Source organism: Artemia franciscana, chromosome 20, assembly GCF_032884065.1.
Source record: "Artemia franciscana chromosome 20, ASM3288406v1, whole genome shotgun sequence".
NCBI lineage: Eukaryota > Metazoa > Arthropoda > Branchiopoda > Anostraca > Artemiidae > Artemia > Artemia franciscana.
Window position 1 is genome coordinate 2,920,402 of NC_088882.1, and position 18,884 is coordinate 2,939,285.

General features: G+C 34.7%; 2 protein-coding genes across 5 annotated transcripts in view; one reads left to right on the forward strand and one right to left on the reverse strand.

Annotated features, from left to right (window-relative positions):
- The window catches only part of LOC136040280 (protein tyrosine phosphatase domain-containing protein 1-like), a 79,785-nt gene that overhangs the window by 8,921 nt on the left and 51,980 nt on the right, over positions 1-18,884 (reverse strand). For 3 of the 4 annotated variants that reach the window (XM_065724526.1, XM_065724524.1, XM_065724525.1), the window contains exons 6-9: positions 12,077-12,260; positions 10,402-10,507; positions 6,394-6,622; positions 1,632-1,738 (exon numbers count right to left, since the gene is read on the reverse strand). In XM_065724526.1, the coding sequence (XP_065580598.1) occupies positions 1,632-1,738; positions 6,394-6,622; positions 10,402-10,507; positions 12,077-12,260 (626 nt within the window). The remainder of the gene's footprint in view (positions 1-1,631; positions 1,739-6,393; positions 6,623-10,401; positions 10,508-12,076; positions 12,261-18,884) is intronic. The other variant, XM_065724527.1, reaches the window with a different exon arrangement.
- Positions 3,247-18,884, forward strand: part of LOC136040283 (nitrilase and fragile histidine triad fusion protein NitFhit-like) — a 97,650-nt gene continuing 82,012 nt past the window's right edge. Inside the window, exon 1 of the mRNA XM_065724530.1 lies at positions 3,247-3,348. The gene's annotated coding sequence lies outside the window, so the exon portion shown is untranslated. The remainder of the gene's footprint in view (positions 3,349-18,884) is intronic.

The following is an 18,884-nucleotide window of genomic DNA, read 5'->3' on the forward strand; positions in this document are numbered from 1 at the left end:
AAATATGCGAAGTACTCTTGAACTATTAATTTTTCTTTTGAAATTTTTCACACACATTGGCTAGGAAATAAATCACGGTCTTTCTTCTTTCATGGATATTTGCTCTTTCATACTGTTTAAGATGACTTCAGAAGTCCAAACATCAGGATGGCGGCAGTGGAAAGCGCGGTCTGGAGGGAGACCCCCCTCCTTATCAACTATGGGCTCTGCTTAAACTCTAATGACTTTGGACTGACTGCGCAATTTCATGCCGAAAATTGTTATATTTTTGAAATTTCCTCACACTTTCGTAAAGTTCAAGGAGATGCTCTATAAACATAAAAGCGCAGTTTTAGAAAAAAAGAGACGGGAAAATGAAAGCGCATAGCCATAAAGAAAAAAGGATGGCGATATTTGTGTGCACAGACAGTTTTCACCCCTTTGTTAGAAACACTACAGTTTTGCGGAAAGAAAATTTAGGTTTTCTCAAAAGTTTTAACGGCAGAAAAAAAGTTACTACCCTTGGCAAGTGGCAATCCTGACGAGAACTTAATGAGAGACTAAAAAGTTAATGTTTTCACATCGGAGGTCCATTCAATTTCTAGACTAAAAACGAAGATATCTTTCCGAAGCTGTCAGAAACCGCTCTATAGCCTCTTAGCGTACTGTTACTAGTGTCGAGTGAACAGGTATTTTCATGTCTGAGTATTCCATGCAAAAGTAGTATGCCCAGACAATGTCCACACAAGGGAAAATCGCAACTTTTAAATGATAAGCCTTAAGGCTTGACCAATTGAAGCTACAGTTAACTTTTTGATGATAAGCCCAAACTTATCATTTACAAACTTGTTTCTTTAACCTTTAAGTGTCCGAAAAATAGCTATTTAAGCAGCTGTTTTTTCAACGAAAACAGCTGTTTTCTGTTTTTGCCAAGAAAAAAGGACAGAAACAGTTCTTCTGTTTGTTTTTTCGTTTTGTTGACCTGTTCTATTTCTGCTCTGTTTTATTCAAGGCTTGTTTTTCTGTTTCTTCAGAAAAACAGAACATTTCCCAAGCCTAGTACCCGCCCCCTCCCTGCCCAACATCAAATTACGTCCCAGATACAAAACAGACCTTGTCGATTTTTTTTAACTTTTAAAACTTTAACTTTTTTTAACATATAGTATACATTATACACATTATACATTATACACATAGAAATCACTATAAAAAATATTGCAAAATCTACATAGAAACTTAAATAAAATTCATGTCAGGTCTGCTTTGTTCAAATCCACTTCGTATTCGTCACGAACAAGAAAGATTTCATGAAGACTTTGGCTAAGCCCAGAAATAAGTGATTTTATGAATATCATGCTACCAGATACGAAAGAAAGAAGATTGTTCTGTGATATCTTCCACTCATTGAAGTATGTTAATTTAGTTAAAAATGGTCTACCCAACCATGAAACCTGCTTCTCACATATTGCGTTTGGCAATAAGAAAATGAAAAAACAAAGAATTTACCTTCAAAATGTTTAAAGGAAGAAGAAACCTGATAAAACTAATAAGAATAACAATAAGGGATAACAATATTAAAAATTAATGATAATATATTATTTATTATAATAAGTAATAATAAAAAAGTAGTGTACAATAATAAAGGGACTCACATATCGAATATCAAAATTTTTCTGTTCCTTCACAATGCACAATTCTTTTTCAACACTTTTCTTTTTGGAGGATAAATCTTCCTCTAATTTGTTTTCGTCAGTATTGTCTGAAAATGAGGTAATTTTTAGTTAGAATTATAAAGCAACTCTCCCCCCTTTGCCATTCAACAAACCAATCATTAGTAAATTTTACACTACTCGCCAATATATCCATTCCCGTTTGTTTTTGCATGCCACATTTGTTCTGAATGTAAACTGAAGCTTTGTAGGCTATTTTGTAAAAAAGAGTGACACAAATTTAGAGAAAATTTTTCTATAGAATTGTTTTTTCAAAAAAATTCCAAATGTGGGTCCATCCTTAATTTTTTCATTTCTTTGTGAGTTTTGAACGGAAAAACTTTATGAACTATTGCACAAGATTATTGCTAGAATAATTTTGAACTTCAACACATTTTAAATTAAGTAACGCCATTGTTGATCTTATCCACCAAAAAAAAAAACTAAACTGGCTAGTGACCGAAGGGTCGTAGGCACTGACAATTAAAAACCACACAGTTAAGCGCATCAGTAGCGGTTTCAAGCCTCATGATCTGGAAGAGGAGAGCAAGGTACCTTAATGAGAGTGTAAAAATATAAACAAAAAGTAATTTAATTTCAGATCTAAGAAAAACTGGTTGGGCAGCTGTCCCCCCTGCCCTGGCCTAGAACTGCCACTGTAACGCATTATTTTCATAAGCACAGATGGTGTAATGGAATACCTACAAGAATAAAATATGTAAATACAAAAAGAATAAAAATGAAATATGATATATGGAATCATAATCATATGATTATGATAATGATATAATGAAACATAGAATGATTATGAATCATAATCATATGATTAGAAAATGAAACAAAAAGAATAAAATATGAAAATATATTATAGCACCCCTTGGATTCATTAACTTTTTTGGAATTTTGACATTGTTAGGATGAATGGTTATCTCTTACTGGGTCTTATAAGGCGGTAGCTATATTTTCTTTTGGCTACAGAAATTTGAAATTAAATACTAATATCAATGCTATAATTATTCAGTCTCATGTTAGGATATTAATTAAAATAGGAGTAGGACTAAATTAAATAGCATCTACCGCTCAAAACTGAAAGTGGGTGCCCTATATAATTCCTATCAACCGCCATTTCTCTCTACTCCTATATATTTTTCTTAAATAAACACGTTTTTTCTGAAACTGAGCTTTGAATTTAACGTCTAGCTTATTCTTCTTTTCATCTAGGAATACCCCCGCCCTCCTAACAGCCACAGCCTTTTAACAATCCGTTATTGTTTCTCATCACATTTACTTCTGAAACTGTTGTTTGGTGACCATAATCTCAATTCTGTTCCAGGAGTAATTGAAATGAGCTATTTTAAGATATACTGGTAATCTTTTATAAGCTCCAGAAGATTCAATATTATAAATTTGCTTTTTTTTGCCATTATTAAAACACGACTTTTGGACAAGTTATCATATATTTTCCTATTAAACTGGCTTTTAAGGCTAAAAGTTAATTTTTTTACCCCAGGAATCTACAAACCTCTGAATTTTCCCGTTCTCTCTTTGATTTGTTAGGCATTTACTCAAAAAAGAAAAATCGATTTCACTTCCATTTTACAGGTCTGACATCTACATTGAGAATTAGCAAGTCTGAATGGTGTATACCAATATTTTGAAGGTATGTCGTCAATAATATTCTTAAATATATGAATTAAACCACGAAATGTTTCTTTTTCTAGTGTTAATATTGTGCCAACTTAATAGATGTTAACATAATAGGATGTTTTAGTATAAAATCTTCAAACAGAAAATATAAAATAAATTGCTGGGAAAGTAGATGGCACTTAATGTCAAATGTCAATGGTTGTAAATATTATGACAGATTTATAGATTCTGATAGAATCAGTGGCCTAGGAATGAAGGGAGAGGGAGACCACCCTGTGTGCCATCCTTGTTGGGGTGAAAAAATTTATTTGAAAAGGCCGGTTTTCCTCTGTTTTTCATGTTTATTTGTCCGTTTATTAGCTTCACGAAACGTTGCTGTTACAATAGTTTTCATTACCATTCCCTATTCGTTTCAAAATGGGTCATTTTTATTAGCTGTGTCAGCATTTGTGTAATAACCAGTACACACTGGAGAGGTAAATTTATTTTAATTATAATGAAATATACCAAAATATGATGAAAACACAATACTTAGTAACCAAATTATGGAAACAACAACAAAGAATAATGGTAGGGGGGCTGGCCAGAATGTATTATATTAAATACCTAACCCAACCTAAATAACATCTTTATATATTAAATATTTAGTAAAAACACCCCTACAACTTAGATTTCCACTGAGCCCAAGTTAATTGTCTCCGAAAACTGACAGTTATAATCCTTTATACAGATCCAACTTTTCGAGTGTGTACTGGCTAATACGCAAGTACCCAAGTTTCTTATTAACACACACCCTGTAATAACTGAGTAACCACTGGCATATATATTATATATAATAATGATTATTATATATATAATATGTAATAATATATTTAATATGATTAAAATATGGTATAATATAATATATATATATATATATATATATATATATATATATATATATATATATATATATATATATATATATATATATATATATATATATATAAATATATATGTATATATATATATATATATATATATATATATAAATATATATATATATATATATAAAAATATGTATATATATATATAATATATATATGTAACATGTATAATAATGATTATTATAGCATTCATGCTATTTGTATAGTAATGTTAATAGGACTACTATGTTTAAAAATAGTGTATTTTGTTTATGTTTTGTTACGTATAAGTTTAAACACAAATTCTTTAAAAACATTACTTACTTTTCCTTTCACTTCTTTGTTTCCGTAATGCAAAAATTTAAAGAGTCTTGTTTATATTATGTTTAACAGTTGGGGGAATGATAAGTTGGGGGATGATAAGTTGAAATATCGTCCTGGAGGGGGGAGTCATACAAACTTTCTACGCCACTGGATAGAGTACCTCTTAAGCTTTCTGTTTGATGAGTGTAGATCCAAAGAAAGGTAAAAAGGGTATGAGTTATCTTTCCCTAATCTTGAATCGAGGCCTATTTTGTGATTGGAAGGAAGGTACTAATCTACTAAAGATGTGTTATTAAATATTGATTCAAAATATAGGAAATAGAACACCAATTTATTTTTCATAGCATTAAGCAATTAAATATGTGTTAAATTGAAAAACAAAGTTTAATTAGTTGCGAAATATGAAAAAACTTCAATTTGTTATGACATTTCAAAAAAAGTTCCATAACCAGTTTCAACAATTTGGCCCCCTGACGCTTTGAATACAATAATACGGGTTGGTGAAACATCGAAAGTAACGATTAATAGATTTTGATATACCTTTTCAAGTTCTATTGCGAATTGGACGGTTTTGTAATTAGAGAATAAAATGACTGAAAAACCATAAACAGATTGTGGTGAGCTGTACCTTACTCTTTGGTAAATTTTAACTGTCAATCAGAAACCTACAATTCACGGTAAAAATCTAATTCTTTTGCGAAATTTTTCCCCTTCCTCCGAAAAAATGAAAACAAAAAACTTCAAACCAGTAATTGGGATAAATATCTGACTTATACTCCTATGTGAGCGCTGGTTTTGATACCATAGGGTAAAAGTAATGTGAATGGATTTAAATAGAGTATAATGCACCATGTGGTGGCTCAACAACTTAATATGGATTCACCTTATGCTAGAGCATCCAAAATTTTATTCATTACTGAATACGGAGCTTCAAAATTAAGGAATGGAATGTAACGAGGGATAGAAAGGTAGGAAGGGGGCTTTGAAGCTGAAACTGTCCATATATCCATGTATTATATCTACCCAGATTTTTTAAAATACTCGTTTAGTTTACCCATTTTACAGTGTTTGACAAACTTTCCTCGTACTTCCAGAAATAAAGCAAGTTTCCATTTACTTATTGGGATTCTACATATGTACGCCGAAATGTGACCCTGAGAAAAACACACCTTTTCCCTGGGAGGAGAGGGGTCATAACATTAAAAAGCTGATTTTGAGATAATGCTCTCCCCAGGAATGGAGTTCTATAAACTGAGTTCAGTCTGGAACCTCCTTCGTAATTGAAGTTATAGGGAGATTGCTCCTCTAATTATAGTATTTTGAGAGATACTCTATCACTTGATATCGATTTTTTATTTTATTTTACATTATCTGTTTGTAGGAAGAGGAGGCAGGGCTATTTTGCTTAGGTTTTCCAGGTCGTTAATTCTTCCACTATTGTATAACTTTTTACTTTTTGTTTAACTTTCCTCGAAATCTCCAAAAACTTAAAATAAAGGATTCTTATTTTGTTCTAATTTTATTTTTTGTATAATAATTATAATTTTTGTAAAAATTATGACTTTATAATTATTATAAATATATAATTTTATATAATCATATAATTATATAAATTATATAATTATATTACATAATTTTAATTTTATAATTTTATTAGTATAATTTTATAATAGTTACAATTTTGGGTGACTGTCAATACCCTTTCGAACATCCTCTATTTTATGGCTTTTGGAAATAGATGTCTCATCCATGTCATTTTGAGTCACTCATTTATTATTATTTATTGGTGAATCTCAAAATCTAAAAATTAAAAAAAGAAAGTTTCTTACCTTCTCCATTCTCAAAACTGTTGCATGGCGATTTCAACGGGTGCAAAGTATCACTGAGCAGCAACCTTGTATCTGAACGATCTAAGGTGGTCTTTGTCTGATGCGTATCAAAAAGGCTTTCATACTTGATATTTTCATGTTCGGCTGATATGTAAGTTCGAGTAAAATTTGGCTGAGATGTTTCAATGTTGCATAATTGACAGAGACGTTCGCATATGATGAAAATTACCTTAAACATACTCTGTGCATTTAGTCTAAAACCACTGACAGAATTAATTTCGTTTCCCTGTGGAAATTATCAGAGGGGGAGGGTTTTCATTTGGGTGCTAACATTCAGGCAAAATGCAATTTTTTGAAAAGTAATTTGTTTTCGGAATAACGAGCAAATTATTTTTTCTTGTCAGAAAAATAACTAACTGTTTTTCAGAGCACCTACTAATGTGCAAGGGAATGTAAGTCAGGTGAAAGTAAAAGTAAGTGTATTAAAATGTAAGTGAAATGAGACATCGTTAAATTAATATTTTTTCATCAGTGGCTTTTTCATAGTCCGAAATAAACTCGAAATAAACTTATATATTACCTCTGCCCCTTAGACATTTTCAGAATGAGCTACAATTAAGATTGTTTGCAACTGTGGGTACAGTTGTAACGGAAATTTGAGGATTGAAGATTAATTTCTATTGTAATTACTAATCACTTATAGAAATTAATTATTATTGCACTGTAATGAAAAGAAGCTCCGTTTTGTCATTTTATGCAAAAAATGTAGTTTTAAAGCTCGAATCACCTCTCAAAGTTTTTAGCCATGGCCAAATGGCCAAAAATGTAGTTTTAAAGCTCGAATCACCTCTCAAAGCTTTTAGCCATGGCCAAATGGCAAAAAATGTAGTTTTAAAGCTCGAATCATCTCTCAAAGCTTTTAGCCATGGCCAAATGGCCAAAAATGTAGTTTTAAAGCTCGAATCACCTCTCAAAGATTTTAGCCATGGCCAAATGGCCAAAAATGTAGTTTTAAAGCTCGAATCACCTCTCAAAGCTTTTAGCCATGGCCAAATGGCAAAAAATGTAGTTTTAAAGCTCGAATCATCTCTCAAAGCTTTTAGCCATGGCCAAATGGCAAAAAATGTAGTTTTAAAGCTCGAATCACCTCTCAAAGATTTTAGCCATGGCCAAATGGCCAAAAATGTAGTTTTAAAGCTCGAATCACCTCTCTAAGTTTTTAGCCATGGCCAAATGGCCAAAAATGTAGTTTTAAAGCTCGAATCACATCTCAAAGCTTTTAGCCATGGCCAAATGTTGTTGAACAGAAACCGCATTGACATTCCATCGTCAGTTATTCAAACAATGGTTTAGCTTGATGTGTGTTATCACCACTTGAATCACCAGTACAGTAGACATGTTTAATTTGGCGAAAATATTTCCCCAATATAAGGTAACAAGGTTTATTTTTTTCGATGTGGGGGGGTCCTCAGTCCCTTTAGTTCATTTGATGATTCAATCCTTGTTATTTTGGTTTTTGTAAAAACTAGACGATTACCTGCGATTCCCCGGCAATCTTCAGCCAATGTTTGTCCCATCTCCAACTATACCTTTGGAAGCTTCCCCATGGTTCGAAGTTCCCTTTGAATTTTTTGTAAAGATTTTTCTTCTGTACTCCTGTGTATTGCCTCCTGGATGTTTCTAGCATGTTTCTAGCGACTTTTCCACATTTCTCACCTCCGGGGTGAAGCATGGTCAAGCCAAGGAGTTTGGGTCGATGTCTTTTGGTGATGAAGAATTAATAGAGCTTTAATTAATGAATTGATTAATAATTAGCTCTTCTAACTGGCCACAATGATTTTTCGATTTTTACGTGGTATTTTTGATAATGTATGGATATTTTCACCACATTTGCACACAAATCTGATCCTTAGAAGTGATCAAAGTATTTTTGCAGGGAGGGGGGGATCCAAACAATCGCTTTGTCCGATCAGCTTTGAGTCAGGCCTTGCACTGGACTGGGATTATTCAGAGACAATATTGCCCTATAGGATAGAGAGCCGTAGACCGTATTGTTATTCTCAGTAAAGGAGTTGGTAACCCTTGACCTGTCTAGAATCTGTTTCTTCAAGCACCTATCATTCTGAAGCTAAGCCATATCGAAGAGGAGGCTGCATCTCTGACCCCTAGTGGGTTCGTCAAGCAGTTCTGGTCGGTTTTGACTGATTGCGCCAGTCAATATTTGTCAAATTGACCTGACCTTATCAATTTTTATGAAATCTACCGGGTTGTATTCTCCTCAAGAACGCTGCTGGAGAAATTCTGGTGAAAAGTTGGAAAATTCTGGGGCACTTGTTAATTATACATAACACAACCAAGAAGTGACGTTAGGTTAATCATAATGAAATATACGAAAATATGATGAAAACATAATTTTTAAGTAACAAAATTATGGAAACTACAATAAAGAATTATGGAAAGCAGACAGCACAGAATGAATTATTTTAAACACCTAACCACCTCTATTCATTAAATATTTATTTAAAATATACATGTATCTTAGTTTATTTCACGAAAGAAAAAACTAATTATAACCGAATGCTTTTGAAAACCGGTTTGCTCAGATCAAATAGAGCAAACTTCTTGAATATGTTCTGGATAATTAACAAGTACCAATTCTGGCAAAATTCGAAACAATGCCGATAGAACTTCAGAGATTTTTTTTTTAATTTTCTGTCAAAATCTTAAAAAAACTTAGTTTTTTTGAATCCTCGACCTCTGAATATTGTGTCTGTTGTTTTCACTCTTCAACCTCACAGCTGATATTTATTTGGATTTCAAAATTAGCAGTATATCAAAGCAGCCTTATGTGTGCTTTCAGTATTCATCCTACTCATATGTCTTTGTCTTCTCGGCTCAAATATAGCTAATTGTATTTAATCATTGTACTCATGTTCCTTTTCCGTTACATATCATTATAAACCAGTTTCTTCATTGTTACCTAATGTTGCTGCCATACCCAATATTGTGTCGAACATTTTCATACTGTAGAGTCAATTCCCAATAACTGTTTGCTAAGCCGTTCTCAAAGGGAAAATTAGCAGAGACACGGATGTTCAACCACAATTTGGTGTCTTTGATCTAGATTGCGCTGCTGATCCTCCCTTTGAGAACAGCATAGCAAGCAGTTTTTATTATTATTTCTGAACTGTAAGAATATCATACACGACCTTTGGATGTGACAGCAACATTATGTCAAGTCCAGACACACATACAAGAAAGAGATAGCTCAGCTGTAAAAGGGGTTGTTTTATCTAGAAGAACATTTATTTTACTGTTTTATTTTCAAATAGAAGAAAAATGTGCATCTGACTGTTTTTACCCTGTTTTAATGATGATGAAAACTATTCATTTTCTTCAGTAAAACTAACATAACACAACAGCAAAACGAAATGATTCCAGTAGGAGGGGGGTGGGATTCTGTAAATCAGAAAAGAATGGCCTTGGTTCGAAACGCACGTGCTTCTGTAGCTTACAAGGCCGCATCTAGGATTTTTTGAGGGGGAAGGGTAATTTTTTTTAAAATTTATCCAAAATGTGTTTTTGTGCAGATTTTACGAGTTAGAAAAAGATTTTTTTTTGGGGGGGGGGGTAAACCTGTTAATCTAGCCCCTGGATAGGGTATTGGTTGCAAACATTTGAATTCTATTTTGTCATTATTCTGTAACACTACAGTATTTCTAATATTCTTTTTACAAGATAAAAACTGTCCTAAGAGTGTGTCTAAACTTACCATAACTTGAAGGACAGGCAAATAAGTTTTTATTTATAGCTATGTTCCTTTTTTTGAAGAAAGAATATGAAGAAATTTTTTTAGCTCTAACTCTTGTATTAGGACCAATATGGAGAGTAAAAAACGATTTTAGATTTGTGTTAAAACCTTTAGGTATGGCGCTAATGGTACAGCGCCTGAGTCAAATGAACCAATGTGAGCTCGTCACTACTAAACGTTAGTGAGGTTTTCAATACCTTTGGGATATATCTCAGGTTTCTTGCTTCCTCCCCATGTAGAACAAGGTTCTGCCTCTCTATGGCTTCTTGCAATGTGAATCCTCGCCCTGTTTGATTCTTCGACCTATAAAACAGATGTATGTAGTTAATCCCGTGTCTTTAAACCCAGATCGGTTCTGCTTCTGTTCTTCTGGAAAATGTTAAAAGCTACAAGGTAAATTCAGCCTCATTGGATTTCTTCTATGAAATCAAAGCTAGAAAAAAACGGAGCGTTTGGATTGGAATATTTATTCAAATGTAGTTCCATTGTTTCACTGTGGGGAACCGTAACCACGGGTCTTGTTTCCTCATTAAGGGAATTTAAAACCTAAAAATAATTTTCAGATCGTCAGCTCCGGCGGACCGCCTCAAAGACAAATTCTCCCAGGGGATTGCCACATTCGAGAGCTATTTAGGATACGTTGTGTGACTATAGAATTCTGATTACAAAGACAATGGAATCTTACATACCGTCTATCAACAGGGTTTCAGAGACAAAGGTCCCATTAGCAAATTCTCCCAGGGGATTGCCACATTCGAGAGCTATTGAGGATGCATTGTGTGACTATGGAATTCTGATTACAAAGACAATGGAATCTTACACACCTTCTATCAACAGGGTTTCCAGTCAATACTATTAGCACCACGAAGAACCCCGAACCTGATAAAAGTGCTTAAATGATATTTTTTTAGCGCTGTGGAACCGGTTTCTTTCGCTAGTTTCTTTTATCTTAACGTGAGACAAGACAAACACATGTGACAGAACGGATGGGAAATAAATAATTGGGACTATATATTTGGCTATTATGTATTGTGTTGGTAAACTTTTTGGACCGTGTGAAATTAGAAAACAATACTTACTTCATAACATGCAGAGTCATTCTATCTAACACATTTTGGATGCACACTCGCTATACTTCACCCTCCCCCACCTAATATGCAAATATTTAGCCCAAATTTGTTTGTGAAATTTTATATTTTTATCATAGTTAGGTATATTTTGTTAGGATTAACGTAACTTCACTTCTTGAGTATGGTGGCTATAAGAGATAAGTACCAAATTTTCTCCTCGGTTTAATCGAAAAAGCTAAATTCACACTTTCTAATGTTGTGGTAAAGAGTCGAATGTAAAAGTGAAATTGTGATTTTAAACAAATATCATATACCATTTACATCTCGTTTCATCTATACTTAAAATCGGTCTATTACACAGAAGAAACAAAGGGAACAGCTCTAATCCTAAAACCTGATTTTGTTTTCATAAACACTTTTTATCGTCGATAGAATAGCCCTACGTTGCCTTGGATTATGATATAGCTAAATGAATTTTACAATGTATATCATACACATCATCTTTTCCTGTCCTTTGAAATTTACATTTATGGGCATCTTGGATTTCTACTCTTATTTGAATAATTATCGTGAATTTTTCTTGAACTTCTTATTTGAATTTTTGAATAAATTCAAAAGAATTAAAAAAGAATTTTAAAGAATAAAAAAGAATAAAAAAGAATAAAAGAATAAAATATAATAAATAAATAATAATAATAAATAATAAATAGTAATAAATAATAAGAAAAAAAGAATAAAAGAATAAAAAAGAATATCAAAAAAGAATTCAACTAGAATTAATCTAAAAAAAGAAATATCTTACTTTGTAGAGAAAATTTGGGAAGCGGGTTGCAAGAAATGATCTAAGCTTTGCACGCATAGTATTTGCGATCGTGTTTGCAAAGATCCTGGACGCTTTGAACGGACATATGCTATTGCATCATTGGCAGTTACTCTTAGGGCGAATACCAAGTAGCTTGATATCAGAACCCCAGTTCTTCCTAATCCTGGAAAATAAAAAAATCCGGTAAATTAGGGAAAGACAGAAGGAGCTAAAGTAAAGAGATGGCAATAAGAAGAGAATAATTCGACACTGGCTAGAAGGAATACTAGAAGAGGGCACAAACTCAACACTTTAAATCTTTATTGTAGGGGCGGTCATGATCTTTAAATGGGCGAGAGGACAATTCCCAAAGATTTATGGTTTTAATTTCTGCATTTATATACTTGAAAAGAACCATCACGACTACCTTGCTTAAAGTTTTGTATTGCGTTTTTATGCTTGTTTCCAAGTTTAAAATTCTGTTTTGAATCTTGGTTTACATTTGGAAGTTCCATTTTTAGACTTATCGCCAAAATGAAAATACATCCACAAAACAATGGTAATTTTTTACCATTTTCTCTTATGTTTTTTTTTAGTTAACATTCATGTTTCCAAAAGCTAACATAATATTTTTATTAGTAATTGGGACGGGGGAAGAAGTCCCTTAGGATTTGGACATCAGCCTCCAACCTTAGCCTGCACCTTTTTTTCTGATGAAAATGATTGCTAATGACTGTTAACAGTACTACTTACAATCAGGTTACCGCGAGCTAACAAAAAAAAAAATCCTAAAAATAGCCTAATTGTTGAAATTCTAGTCGATTTTATTATATGTCGATGTAGTGTAATAGTTAATGTTATTGAAGAATTTTTATATGGATTTTGAGCTAAAAAATCAAGTATTCGAAGAATAAAAAGGAAAACTCTAAATTTATTAATGTAAAAAATAATCATGGATGACTTTTGTGTCATAGGATTTTTTTATTGAAGTTTGTAATACATTAGGCTTCTTTCGAAGTTTAAAACGTAATTTTGAATATTAATTTACACTAGTATACCCAAGGTGGTTTCAACCGGGTAGATAGGGTGTGAACAAGAGGAGTCAAACGCGCTTGCAAGATCGAGTGCACATAAGACCAGGAAATCACCTCTTTCTTCAATAACCTTCAGCACATTTATAAGTAGAAAGAGAGCATGCTCTCTACCTAAGCTTTGCTGGTACCCAAACTGACGAGGAAGGGTGGAACAGTTTTCTACAATATCTCTTATCAAAAAAGTCTCAAAGAGCTTGAAAGTAGTACATGAGATGGTAATGGGGCGATAAGAACTGCAGAGAGAAGCGTTTTTTGCCCCTTTTAGCAATGGGAGTTATTTGTCTGATACAAAATTGCAAAGGGACCACATCAAAAACTAACGTAGTGCGATTATCTGAAACATTATCTGATTATCTGTTTCAGATTATCTGAAACAGTAGTGCTATGTTGTTCGATTAAAGAACCTGCAAGTTGCAGGTGCCTTGCTGAAATAGAATCAACACCAGAGGAAGATTTTTTCTTTAATTTCAGAATCAAACTGTGAACAGCACTTGGCGACACAACCAGGAAAGATTTCGTCTTATTTGAAAGAACAAGGTCATGCTGTTTTTCAAAAAACTCCTCTATGTTTTTATTGGGAGCACTGAACTGCCTTGCGAAATATTCAACCCACATTTTTCAGGCAAACTAGCACTCTGGGCTTTGGTAGGCTTGCTGTGCTTCCAGAGTTTGGAGGGGTTGTCAGCAATACGGATTACATTTTTCTGGATCAGCATCAACTTATGGTTTTTCAGTTCCTTGTTAAATTTCCGTTTCGTACGGAGCTTCAAGTCATTTACTAAACCATCTCTCAGGCGACCACAGTCGTTCCAAATAAAAAGCCATAGCTTGACTGAATTACACGCATTCACTAGATTTCTATTATTTTTTTTTTTACCAATCTTCTAGCTGTAACTTTTTACGAACGCGTCGAAGAGGAACGGTGCTTCTTTCAGCACATTTCAGCGCGTGATTTATTTGTTCCAATTAGAAAGTGAGCTCAACTGAAATGTTCATTTCACTTTGTGGCAGCACAGCACAATTGCATAAAAGATTGAAAGGCACTTTGATTTTGCTCAGCATCTCGTCACAGACTTTACTGAAGGACTCACTTGACACATTTTTCCAATCTTGGTAGGAAAACCAATTTGATTCTGTACTTTGAACCATAGTTGGGGATGAGTAAAAGCAAGTAGAGATAGGAAGGTGGTCAGAGTACAGTCCTCCTTTTAAATCTTTGACCTCGTGACTGCCAAACGAAGCAGCAACATGGTCTAAGTTAGAAGTTGAGGAAAGTGGTCCAATATATGAAAAGCTATCATTCTTAGGCCTTACACAATAGTCGGGAGGAACGCAGCTCCAAAAGATTTGTGATCGGGGAGACATTATCTTTGTTATATCTACATTAAAATATCCGCTGATTATAACAGATTTAGAGGCAAGTTTATTAAGAAACCTGCTTAAAAGCTTGCAGCCAGACAAAAATCGTGAATCAGACTGTTCGTTGTTATAAATTGTAGGCAAATAAACATTAATTACTACATGATTTTCAAGCTTAGCGGCAATAAAGTAATCAGTCTCTGCTAATAGCTTGCAATGGAATCGGGATAGGATAGCGAGACCGCCAGATGGTCTGCCTCGCAGTCTCACAACTGCACTACGAAAGAGGAGATAAAAATTAGAAAATAGTGGTAACAGGCTTTGACGGTCCTCCGACAAGAAATGCTCCTGAATCAGGACTAGGGCATGGGACTTCAAGAACTGCGAATGAATTGGAATTCGATCGGTAACTTTTCTATTAATATTCCACGACAAGGTTCGGCATCTGAATCTCATTTTGAATTAGATTTACCTTTCAGCAGAGCCTATGCAATAGGACATTTGTAAATGTAACATGGGTGACTGTCTGATTTGCAAAGATCACATTTTTCGGTTTCTGGCAGGGGGCTGTTTTAGAGCTCCCGTGACCTTTTTCTCCACATATGGAACAATAAATTTCGTTCATATATGTACTTGAAAGATGTCCGTATAATTGGCATTTATAGCATCGAAGGAGAAAAAACAAAAGCTCTTGAATGGATTAAAGCTCGAAACCGATCACTAATGGGAACTTCATTGCTCGTAGTAAATCCTCTTTTGTTTCAAATTTCAGCCTAAAGGATCTGGTAGAGCCATTTTGCTTTGCTTCACTATAATTTGGCACAAGAGACTTAGCATCATCAGATGTCAGATCGTTTGGGACATGTCTAACTTTTCCAAAGTGAGAAGGACTTTTAACCTTAGCACTAATGGTACTGCTAGAGCTACGAAGCGCATTCTCTATTGTGTTAGCATCATATCTGGATGCAGTGATAACTTTCTAGTCACCCCGGGTGCACTTTAGCTCAACAATTTTTGAGCTAACGTCACCATATGCTTTTTCTAGGAAGTCCTTCCTTGATTCCGGTTTGGCTAGGTTACCTGGTAGATTTTTGACAGTCACGGCATAGGATGGTTTGGAAATATATTCAGCAGGTACTTCAGCAGTTACAGGTTTACTTTCCGGAAGTTTTGTTCCATCAGAATGTCTAATTTGTTACACATTTCCGCAATCTTGCGTGTAACAATCACTGTACTTTCAGTTGGGACCGAGGGGACTTCTTCTGGCTCGAAAATAAGGAAAGTAGGCAGAGCAACTTTGTCGTCCTCACAAGTCTGAAACAATTTAATCATTTCCAAAACTTGGTCGCTCATAGCAACCTTTGTGGACATTCGAGCAAGACAATTTGCCTCTGTCCATAAGATCTCTTTTGCTTTCATAATGTCTTTTTTTTGGAAAAACTGGGCTGCTCTCTTTGCGACTTCGTCATGGCCTTTTACAATTTTTACATCCCTTGACAAAAAATTTAATACGGGATTCCAAATGAGCTTATCGGCCATCGCAAATATGCAACAACATTAACACAGCAAATAAACTTTCAGGAAGCGTTAGCTTATACAAACTAGATGGGACGTACCCCAATAAACAACGGAAGCGTCAGTCTCCGTTCACCTAATCCCCGCAGTTTAAGGGAGACTCTCCGCCGGTACAACAGCGCTTGTGATGGGGAACTCTCCCTCTTCTGCTTGCCTATTTGGGTTACTTTAAACAACTAAAATCAGTCTTTCACTCATTCGAAATCACAGTCAAAATCACAATAATAAACAAGCCAAAAGACTTTTCCTTTCACTAGGTAAAATAATTCATACAAAAACTTGCCAAAAAGCTTCCTAATATCCAGAAAAATAATATACCCGTATGAATACTACAACTCCATCTCAAGACTACATAAGAAGAAATTGACGTCCATTGAATCGTTTTATGATTCACTTCACGATCGTCAATGCATCACTGCCGACTGTGAGTCTGCTGAAAAGTTTGGGCAAAGGAAGGGTGTAAAAATGGGGAGAATTATTGCAAAATGTTTTTGGCAAGTGATGTATGGACGTTATTAGATATTGTGTGTAAGAGCACGGATAAAATTCATCAGGAATTTGGGTTGGATTTTGGTTATTATTTTTCAACTCCTCTTCTGCTGATGGATTTAATTCTAAAAATCAGTAAAGAAGAATAAGCTTAATCACCGACGTGAATCAGCATCTATTTGTAGAGAGATCAATGAGGAGACGGTATGTTTCCCACGGGGATCGTATCTTTGAAACTGATCCACCTGGACAACGTACCGGTGAAAAGTCAGATGCAGTTTTTCTGGATATGAATTCTTTTTGTCCGTCGGCAATTGTGTTGCGAGAGCAACACTTTAGTTTTGTCGTATTTTTTTTCCTAGCAGCCCAATTTCAGCTTATTACTAGAAAGTGGTAAGGGTCTACCCTCCGCGGTTTTTACCGAAAGTGTGGATCTTAGGCCAGATTGATGAATATGACTTTGCATTTTGGGAAGCTTCGTAGAACTCTTGCTTGGGGCCAAAAAATCCTTTGTTTCTACCCATTTCTGTTCGTGATTTCAGCTGAGTTTATCATTCGGTTTTTTGCACTTCGGATTGCGGTAGAGAAATGGTATCGGGTGTGCCTCTTAAACTTTAAAAGTTCTCTAATTGCTAAGGAAATTAGAGTTTATCCTTTGCTCCTTTCTAAGTGATGACGTTAGAAACTTGGCCTACGGCAAAAAAGTCAACTTTTGAACTAAGACAGATAGATTTTTTTTCGACGGCAGTCAATAGCTCTTGATGAGCTGATCAAAGTATATGTCATCTATTTTCTGGTAGAAAAATTCCTTCATGAGATATACCAGTTTGACAGTTTAAAGGGGTTGACAACTTCAGTAGTAAGGTACACACTGAAACCAAAAATAGGCCGGTACCAATTGTGAGACATATAGGGGAGTTATAAGCAATAATCGACTGAAAGCTCATAATCATCTTCGGCAATGTGGGGTTGGCAAATTTTGCTAGTTGGTGTACCTATTATTTGTTTTCGGTGTATTTGATGGTAAGACCAATTTGGACCCAGTGGTAAGAGGGATTTTATAAGTAATAATCGGCTGTTAGGCTACAATCATCTCCAGCGATAAGGGGTTTGCAAATTTTGCTAGTTGCAATGAGGGGCTCGCGACTTTTGCGAGTTGGTGTACCTAGCGTTCATTTTAAGATTCATACAGATTAACGACTTCAGCGTTTGATCGAAGTGAGGAAACAAAACCAAAGTGTTGCTCTCGCTACACTTTACTCGGCAAAGCCGACCAAAGGTTCCCGCATTACCTCACGTTGCCCTTGCAACGTAGATCTAGTTGCCAATAGTTTGACAATCCTTATGCTCCAAATTTCCTCGACATTGCCACCTCTGAGGAGACTGGACCGCAAGGATGATTTTTTTTTGAAATTGATGGTGAAATACGCTTGGAACTTCATGACTCGGTAAACCATTTTGTTTTTCCTTGCATAAACAGACCGGTGGCTAAGGACTCTTTGAGTCCACATATTTTTTTTTGTTAGAGAATGGGGGTATACACTGGACACATTCAAGATGAAATCTTACTGTCGACCTGGATCCGAAACTTAATATTGTTGTTCATCATGTTCTTTTGCGATGGATGGTAGCCAATAGTTTGAGGGTCACAAAGATTCATAGAGCTCTCCAATTTGACAAAAAACCATACATGAAAACTTTTGTTGACACTTTTGTCTGTAAGTATTCAGAAGCAAAAACGAGGTTGAAAAAGAAATCTATAACCTAATTTTAAATTCAGCCTACAGTAAAATTAGCGAGAGTGTACGCAATAGGAGTCGCGGTGACGTTATAATCAACCCAATAGAATGTGCTCGAATCATTGCCGATCCCAACTTCACATCATTCACAATCATAGACTCCAATATGGTCTTTTTTTTATAGGAAAAAAGAGATGTCATTTTAAGCAAAAATATTACTGCTGTTAGCTCAGTAACAGAAAATTCAAAGAAACTGATGTTTTCATTCTTTTACAATATTTGTAATCTCCAATGGAGAATGGAGGGGGAAGTTCAAGTGTATTATTGAGACACTGATTCACTCCTGTCAAAAATGAAAACTGACAATTTATTCAATGATTTGGAAAATGATGAGCACATTAGCTGTTGAGCACGCTTTACCAATTGAGATGAGTCCATTTATCCAGAGCTGACGAAGTACCAAGCCGCAAATCAACTATTAATACTAAAATCAGAGACTGGGAGTGACTAGATATCCCCTGGCGTGCTTGCAGGTTCGAAGGTGTACTGGGT